The sequence below is a fragment of the Scomber japonicus genome, chromosome 24 (genome assembly GCF_027409825.1).
Source record: "Scomber japonicus isolate fScoJap1 chromosome 24, fScoJap1.pri, whole genome shotgun sequence".
Lineage (NCBI taxonomy): Eukaryota > Metazoa > Chordata > Actinopteri > Scombriformes > Scombridae > Scomber > Scomber japonicus.
The window spans coordinates 276,913-285,908 of record NC_070601.1 but is presented as its reverse complement, the minus strand read 5'-3'; the positions used below and the strand labels follow the sequence as shown (position 1 = coordinate 285,908).

Genomic DNA, 8,996 nt, shown 5'->3' with positions numbered 1-8,996 from the left:
TCCTCCCCTTCCTCCTCCTTCCTCCTCCTCTTCTTCCTTCCTCCTCCCCCTTCCTCCTTCCTCCTCCTCCTCCTCTTCCTCCTTCCTCCTCCTCCTCCTCCTCTTACTCCTTCCTCCACCCTCTTCCTCCCCCTTCCTCCTCCTCCTCCTCTTCCTCCTTCCTCCTCCCTCTTCCTCCTCCTCCTCCTCTTACTCCTTCCTCCTCTTCCTCAGCAGAGGAGGTGAAGGTCAGGTGGAGGTTGGAACAGCCTGCAGGAAGTTCACACGTTTAAAAAAAAAAAGGAGGATTTCACACTTCCTGTTGGCGCCTCAGCTGGAGAACAGACGCCAGCTGATGATGAAGATGATGAAGATGATGATGATGAAGAAGTCTGAGGGTCTGACCTTCACTGCAGCTGGACGTCACATGACCTGCAGACACAGAGTGACATCAGATGTGTGTGTGTGTGTATGTATGTGTGTGTGTTTGTGTGTGTGTGTGTGTTTGTGTGTGTGTGTGTATATGTGTGTGTGTGTGTGTGTGTGTATATGTGTGTGTGTGTGTGTTTGTGTATATATGTGTGTGTGTGTGTGTGTGTGTGTATATATATATGTGTGTGTGTGTGTGTGTATATATATGTGTGTGTGTGTATATGTGTGTGTGTTTGTGTATATATCTGTGTGTATGTGTGTGTGCTTTAAGACTCAGGTAATGAGTCACAGGTGAGTCTGTCCTCACTTCCTGTAACCTTTCAGAGTAAAAGCTCTGCAGCTCACACAGAGAGGACACAGGTGAGCTGTTACGTCACAGCTGATGATGGACAGGTGGATTGATTATTGATGGTTAGGCTGCAGGGTCACGTGCTGCGCGTCACCTGTCTCACGGTATTTAACAGAGTGTCTGGCTGCACGCGGGCAGGCGCTTCACCTCTGACTTTTATGGAGGTGTCTCGCGCCTGCCGCGGCTCCAGGAGGATGGAGCACGTGGTCGGACTAGTTACGCAGCGCGCGGAGGGTTAGGGTTGTCCGCGCGCTGCGTAACGGCGCCACTCTTCCGCGCGTGAGGCGTCCGGACATGTCCGACGTTTCCTTCCTGTCCTCCCTGCACCGGGACTGGGACCGGGACCGGGAGTGGGCCCCCCCCCCCAGCAGCTGACCCCCACCGGGCACCGCGTGGTCTCCGTGTGTCTGGGTTGCATCCTGGTGTTCGGGCTGATCAACAACCTGCTGGTTCTGGTTCTGTTCTGCAGGTTCCGCTCTCTGCGCACTCCCGTCAACATGCTGCTGTTAAACATCAGCATCAGTGATCTGCTGGTGTGCGCGTGCGGCACCACGCTCAGCTTCTGCTCCAGCCTCAGCACGCGCTGGCTCTACGGACGCACGGGCTGCGCGTGGTACGGCTTCATCAACTCCTGCTTCGGTGAGTTATCGATCCGTTACTGGTCTGTTACTGGTTTGTTATTAACCAGTAACTGATCAGTTATTGATCCATCATCCTAAATATTCAGTTGCTTGTGAGGATTCACATGAAGAGCTTAACAAACCCCAACCTGAACTGGTTTAGTGTTAACCCCTAACCCCTAACCCTAGGAAGCGTTTCCTCTTCCTGTCAGTCTCAGGACTCAGAGAGCTGCCAGGACGCTGATCAGGACAACTGCTGTTTCTCTTGCTCTCAGCCTTGACCTTTGACCCCCAGGTATTCTGACCTTTGACCCCCAGGTATCGTGTCTCTGACCTTTGACCCCCAGGTATCGTGTCTCTGACCTTTGACCCCCAGGTATCGTGTCTCCGGTGTCTCTGACCTTTGACCCCCAGGTATCGTGTCTCTGGTGTCTCTGACCTTTGACCCCCAGGTATCGTGTCTCTGGTGTCTCTGACCTTTGACCCCCAGGTATCGTGTCTCTGGTGTCTCTGGCCGGTCTGTCCTACGACCGTTACAGCACCCTGCTGGTGTATAACCAGCGTTGTCCGGACTACCAGCGCCCCCTGCTGGCGGTGGGGGGGGCGTGGCTGTACTCGCTGCTGTGGACGGTGCCTCCTCTGATTGGCTGGAGCAGCTACGGGCTGGAGGGGGCGGGGACTAGCTGCTCGGTGGCGTGGACGGAGCGAACGCCGCGGTCGCACTCATACGTCGTCTGTCTGTTCGTGTTCTGCCTCGGTCTGCCGGTCGTCGTCATGGGTTACTGCTACGGACGCCTGCTGCACGCCGTCACGCAGGTGAGTCAGCTGATCCGCTCGGCCAATCACACGCCGCCGTCACGCAGGTGCTTCCTCATCCTTTCCTCCTCCTCCTCCAACGCTACTACTTACACTCACATTACCCAAGATGCAACGCAGCTTCTGAAAAAAACCCAACATACAAACGTCACAGATCAGCTACAGCGAGGGTATGTTCACTTCCTGCTTTCAAAATAAAAGCACCAATTCTATTGTTATGGTTTTCTTCATAATAAAAGGCAACAGGTGTTTTATTTTGTGAAAATGACAGGAAGTGACTGTAAACAGGTGTTATTTGGACAGATTATCGTCACATTGTGGATCTAAAGGGCTACTTTACTTTCTTCCTAAAAAGGTTAGACATGTGGATAAAGTGGTTTATTTACAGAGTTAGAGCTAAAATGAAATCAGCTTCAGCCTGATGATTTCAGCTCGGGTAGGAACCAAATGCATTGTGGGTAATCGTGTAGTTTACTACAGTGTAAACGGTCTGCTTACTATCTGGTCCTTTAGTGTGCAGTATAGAAGTATGTAGTATGCAGCCAAAGAGTTTCTACAAATAAACTGTTTCCTGTCAGGAGGGTCAGACAGGTATGACAGCTTCCTGTTTCCTGTCAGACAGGTATGACAGGTATGACAGCTTCCTGTTTCCTGTCAGGTGGGTCGTGTCCGGCGCACGGCGGCGCGGCGCAGAGAGTTCCACATCCTGTTCATGGTGTTCACCACGGTGGTTTGCTTCCTGCTTTGCTGGCTGCCGTACGGAGTCGTAGCCATGATGGCGACGTTTGGCCGGCCAGGCCTCGTCAGCCCGGTGGCCAGCGTGGTGCCGTCCCTCCTCGCCAAGACCAGCACCGTCATCAACCCCGTCATCTACATCCTCATGAACAAACAGGTGAGCCTGACCGTCACCATGGCAACCGCTGAGCCAGATATTAACACACATGAGGAAAACTAAAAGTTACATCAAATCACAACACACAATAAAATGTCAAAATGATTTCTGTCAAACGATCGATCGAGTTAATCACCATTCATCTCGTTTCGCATGTTTAACATTCAGTTATTTGACTTTTCTAACCACAGAGTCTTCACTGGGAATCAAATGAACACAAACAAACAATTTCCTTTTTGACCTTTGGTATTTTCTTTCTAAAAAGTAGCAGGTAGACCAACATCAATCATACATGTTATAAACCCAGGTGGGGAGTTCTGGTCCTCTGAAATGAGGCCAACCAGGAAGTAACTTAGAGCTGCATTCTATCAAAAGGCCACCAGGGGGCGACCGTCTCTATACAAGCCAATGGAGAAGTAACTTAGAGCTGCATTCTACCAAAAGGCCACCAGGGGGCGACCGTCTCTATACAAGTCAATGGAGAAGTAACTTAGAGCTGCATTCTATCAAAAGGCCACCAGGGGGCGACCGTCTCTATACAAGTCAATGGAGAAGTAACTTAGAGCTGCATTCTATCAAAAGGCCACCAGGGGGCGACCGTCTCTATACAAGTCAATGGAGAATTCACCAACTTCTCACTTGATTTCTAACCTCAGTAAACATTTTCAAAATGTGTTTATGGTCTCAATCGCTAGTTTAAAGCCTTCTTCAATGCAGTATGATGTTCATTTGGGACATTTTGGCCTCCCTGATTTTATATGTGACGATAAAGCAGGGTATGCATTAGGGCGTGGCTACGTCCTGATTGACAGGTTGATTGACCAATGTCCTCGAGATCCAGCCCTCGTAACCATAGCAACCTCCCCGCTCCGCCCATGGCTCCGCCTTATGCCCATATAAGTAGAATCCGGGTTTTTATTTTTCCCAGATGGCAAGATGGCGCTGCCCAGATCCTAAACTATTGGCTTCCGAGCAACAGTCCACAAACCAATGGGTGACGTGTAGTGAAACCCAAAGCTCCAGCAGTGTGGTGATGAAACATGACTAACGTAGAGCTCACTCTCTCCTGCTGCTTCAACAGTAAATACAAGTAGATCCTAATGATTCACCTGTACTGGCGTCTACACAGTGACGTCACAATGACAGGAAGTGCTAACACAGAGCAGTGTGGTGACATCATCATCATCATCATCATCTGTTGCACCATGTGACCACAGATCCTGGTTCAGCTCTGATCCACATCCTGCCTACGAAGCTGACTGGTCTGTACTCTACAGCTAGTGGAGCCGTCTACGGGTGAGCAGAAGGGACAAAAAGGCTCGCGAAATTAAAATGCGATTTTAAAACAATAAAGGTGTTATGGATTACATTAATCTAACCGTGATTAACGCGTTAACGCCAGTGGCGGCTGGTTACTATGGCAATACCTGCAAATATATCTACTTAAACATAGTAAATATAAATTAATTAGGTCATGCTAAATAATTATGAAATAATAATAATAATAATAATAATAAATTGATTCCAAATAGTATTTTATTCATTTCTATATGTACTTCCTGTGTGCAGGCCGCTGGCACATGACCTGAAGCTGCTCTCTCATTGGCTTCCTCCAGTTTTCCCGGACACGCCCACTTTTACTGGCAGCAAATTGTTGTTTGATGTCTTTTAGTCTACTGTGATTGGACAAATGTGGCTGTCATTCACGCCTCCCGTCAGCTGTAGTTTCAGGAGAGGACGTTAACGTTGAGCCGTGGAAATTAAAGATTATTTGGTCATTTCACTACAAAAACATAATTTCACAAGACTTGAACTAGAAGACAATAAGAGGACTGGAGCTGAGACTCGGAGCTGAGACTCGGAGCTGAGACCCGGAGCTGAGACCCGGAGCTGAGACTCGGAGCTGAGACCCGGAGCTGAGACCCGGAGCTGAGACCCGGAGCTGAGACTCGGAGCTGAGACCCGGAGCTGAGACCCGGAGCTGAGACCCGGAGCTGAGACTCGGAGCTGAGACCCGGAGCTGAGACTCGGAGCTGAGACTCGGAGCTTCTCCCGCTGCTGTTATGATAAACGGAGCTGGCTAGCTGGGCGTTAGCTAACCCTAACAGTGTGAGTTATTCCTTTTATTGTTTTATCTGTTGGCTGTTTCAAACAACGACAGGAGAACGAGACCTGAAACACTGAAGTAGCTGCAGCCATCAGGACAATAGCATGAAACTTAGTTGTTTTTAGCAGACTTAGCATTGCTGAGCTCTTTCTGCAGCTAACGCTAACCCTAACTCTGGACCTCCGCTATGCCAAGCTCCACAAGAGGAACATAGATTCAGTCAGTGTTTGCATCCAGCAGCTCCAACAGGACTAAACATCAGGTAGTAGCTGCATTCCTCTTATTAATACTGTGAACGGTTAAAAAGACTTTATAAAACACGTAAATATGAAGTGTAAAAACACTAAAATGCAGGATAAGAAGTGATGGAAGTAATTTTGACTATTACAGTTGATTTGGGGAACATTTCATTATTAAAATAACAAGTTAAATAAGTTGTGTTTAATCACAGCAGTGTATAGAGCTTAATGCGCCATCTAGTGTCACGTTCAGGTATTACATCAACTAACAGATAACAGTAAAATTTTACCTTATTGATGACTCTGCTTTAACTGCTGGTAACTTTAAGTGATGTGAGTGAAATTCATTTGATCTAATTCTATTTATATATTTATTCCTCTCTCTGTGGGTCAGAGATATCATACTGAGACAAACCAGGGGACATTATAGTGTGTTGTGTTGCTATTTTTATTTTTCTGCTGCGGTATGAAGTGGTGCTACGGGTTGTTTGACACTAACCATCAAACTGCCCCCCCCCCCAAACAGCCCTGACCAGCTGCCACTGGTTAACGCTGACATCCCTAGTCAGAATATAAGAGCAAGTTTCAAACTTCAAATCAGGTTAAATCACATTAAATCAGGTTACATCAGGTTACATATTGATTGTAAATCACTGATTTTTGCAGTTCTACCGCTGCTTCCTGATCCTGTTGGGCTGTAAACACCAGCTGACGGAGAACGGTGCGTCCTCCGTTCCCTCCAGGACCACCGTACTGCAGCTGCACCGCCGGCCCTTTCCCAGCAGCCCCGTCACCAACCCCCCCGCCGCCGCCGCCGACCCAGAGGCAACTAGCGGCGCTCTGTCGGACAAGACGGAGCCGACGGAGCCGACGGAGCCGACGGCGAGACCGGAAATCTCTTCATGAGGACAAAATGTGACTAGAAGCAGTTTTTATGTATTATGACACGAAAACATCTGTAATCAGCAGAATGAGCCTTTAACCCTCCTGTTGTGTTTGAGTCAAGGAAGGAAGGGAGGAAGGGAGTAAAGGAAAGAAGGCAGGGAGGGAGGAAGGAAGGAAGGAAGGAAGGAAGGAAGGAAGGAGAGAGAAAGGAAGGAACGACAGAAGGAAAAAAGGGGGTGGAGGACGGAAGGAAGGAAGGGAGGAAAGGAAATAAGGAAGGGAGGAAGGAAGGATGGAGGAAAGAAGGTAGTAAGGAAGGAAGGTAGGAGGGAGGGAGGAAAGAAGGACAGAGGAAGGAAGGAAGGAAGGACGGAGGAAAGAAGTAAGGAAGGAAAGAAGGTAGGAGGGACGGAGGAAAGAAGGAGAGAGGAAGGTAGGACGGAGGAAAGAAGGAAGGAAGGAAGCAAGGTAGGAGGGAGGGAGGAAAGAAGGACAGAGGAAGGAAGGAAGGACGGATGGATGGAGGAAAGAAGGTAGTAAGGAAGGAAGGTAGGAGGGAGGGAGGAAAGAAGGACAGAGGAAGGAAGGAAGGAAGGAAGGACGGAGGAAAGAAAGAAAGAAGGAAGGAAGGAAGGTAGGAGGGAGGGAGGAAAGAAGGACAGAGGAAGGAAGGAAGGAAGGACGGAGCAAAGAAGTAAGGAAGGAAAGAAGGTAGGAGGGAGGGAGGAAAGAAGGAGAGAGGAAGGACGGAGGAAAGAAGTAAGGAAGGAAGGAAGGTAGGAGGGAGGGAGGAAAGAAGGACAGAAGAAGGAAGGAAGGAAGGAAGGAAGGAAGGACGGAGGAAAGAAGTAAGGAAGGAAAGAAGGAGAGAGGAAGGTATGGGGGAGGAAGGATAGAAGGAAGGAAGAAAGGGAGAAGGAGGAAAGGAAGAAAGAAGGACAGAGGAAGCACAGATGGAAGGAAGGAAGGAAGGAAGGAAGGTTAAATGATTCAGATTCTGTTTAAATGTTTTATATGAAATATTATTTATGATTTATGACTAAATAAATAAATAAATGTAAAGGTGACGTGAGCTTCAGGCTGGAACTGTAAGACCCTGCCGGGACTCCGTACACAGAGTTTTGACCCTGCCGGGACTCCGTACGCAGAGTTTTGACCCTGCCGGGACACCGTACGCAGAGTTTTGACCCTGCCGGGGACTCCGTACGCAGAGTTTTGACCCTGCCGGGGACTCCGTACGCAGAGTTTTGACCCTGCCGGGACTCCGTACGCAGAGTTTTGACCCTGCCGGGGTCAGTTTGTTGTGAAAATGTTTTGTTGGAGAAACTTTGGAAAAAAGTGATGAACTCTGCTGCTCGTCTTTACTGTTAATACATCATCATTCATTTAAATATAAAATATTGACTGTTATAAATTTAAACCTTTATACCATAAAATATATTTTACTGGACTAAAGTGCAGCAGGGGGCAACATGATGCAGTACTCACAGCTCACCAGCAGGGGGCATCATGCAGTACTCACAGCTCACCAGCAGGGGGCAACATGATGCAGTACTCACAGCTCACCAGCAGGGGGTAACATGATGCAGTACTCACAGCTCACCAGCAGGGGGCAACATGATGCAGTACTCACAGCTCACCAGCAGGGGGCAACATGATGCAGTACTCACAGCTCACCAGCAGGGGGTAACATGATGCAGTACTCACAGCTCACCAGCAGGGGGCAACATGATGCAGTACTCACAGCTCACCAGCAGGGGGCAACATGATGCAGTACTCACAGCTCACCAGCAGGGGGCAATATGATGCAGTACTCACAGCTCACCAGCAGGGGGCATCATGATGCAGTACTCACAGCTCACCAGCAGGGGGCACCATGATGCAGTACTCACAGCTCACCAGCAGGGGGCAACATGATGCAGTACTCACAGCTCACCAGCAGGGGGTAATATGATGCAGTACTCACAGCTCACCAGCAGGGGGCAACATGATGCAGTACTCACAGCTCACCAGCAGGGGGCAACATGCAGTACTCACAGCTCACTAGCAGGGGGCAGCATACAGTACTCACAGCTCACCAGCAGGGGGCAACATGATGCAGTACTCACAGCTCACCAGCAGGGGCAACATGCAGTACTCACAGCTCACCAGCAGGGGGCAACATGCAGTACTCACATCTCACCAGCAGGGGGCAACATGCAGTACTCACATCTCACCAGCAGGGGGCAACATGATGCAGTACCGACAGCTCACCAGCAGGGGGCAACATGATGCAGTACTCACAGCTCACCAGCAGGGGGCAACATGATGCAGTACTCACAGCTCACCAGCAGGGGGCAACATGATGCAGTACTCACAGCTCACCAGCAGGGGGCAACATGATGCAGTACTCACAGCTCACCAGCAGGGGGCAACATGATGCAGTACTCACAGCTCACCAGCAGGGGGCAACATGATGCAGTACTCACAGCTCACCAGCAGGGGGCAGCATGAACTTATAAACTTTTCCACCGTGTTATATTAAATAATAATTTATATAATAATCATAATGTGTGTGTGTGTGTGTATCTGTGTGTGTGTGTCTATCTGTGTGTGTGTGTGTGTGTGTGTGTGTGTGTGTCTATCTGTGTGTGTGTGTGTGTGTTTGTGTGTGTGTGTGTGTCTGTTTGTGTGTGTG

At 49.2% G+C, this 8,996-nt stretch overlaps 1 protein-coding gene across 1 annotated transcript; it reads left to right on the top strand.

Moving 5' to 3' along the window:
* The first annotated feature begins 343 nt into the window (after nt 1–343).
* LOC128354571 (opsin-3-like) lies at nt 344–6,340 on the top strand. Its single transcript, XM_053314790.1, has 5 exons — nt 344–424; nt 1,045–1,399; nt 1,871–2,196; nt 2,855–3,088; nt 6,101–6,340. The coding sequence occupies exons 1-5, from the start codon at nt 344–346 to the stop codon at nt 6,338–6,340; spliced, it is 1,236 nt and encodes a 411-aa protein (XP_053170765.1).
* The last annotated feature ends 2,656 nt before the right edge of the window (nt 6,341–8,996 follow it).

What these genes read in the sequence shown, in the direction of transcription:
- LOC128354571 (XM_053314790.1), top strand. Translation starts at nt 344, where the DNA reads ATGATGAAGATGATGATGATGAAGAAGTCTGAGGGTCTGACCTTCACT. An exon ending in ACATGACCTGCAGACACAGA is followed by an intron (nt 425 to 1,044) that starts GTGACATCAGAT and finishes TCCGCGCGTGAG; the next exon opens with GCGTCCGGACATGTCCGACG. An exon ending in ACATCCTCATGAACAAACAG is followed by an intron (nt 3,089 to 6,100) that starts GTGAGCCTGACC and finishes TGATTTTTGCAG; the next exon opens with TTCTACCGCTGCTTCCTGAT.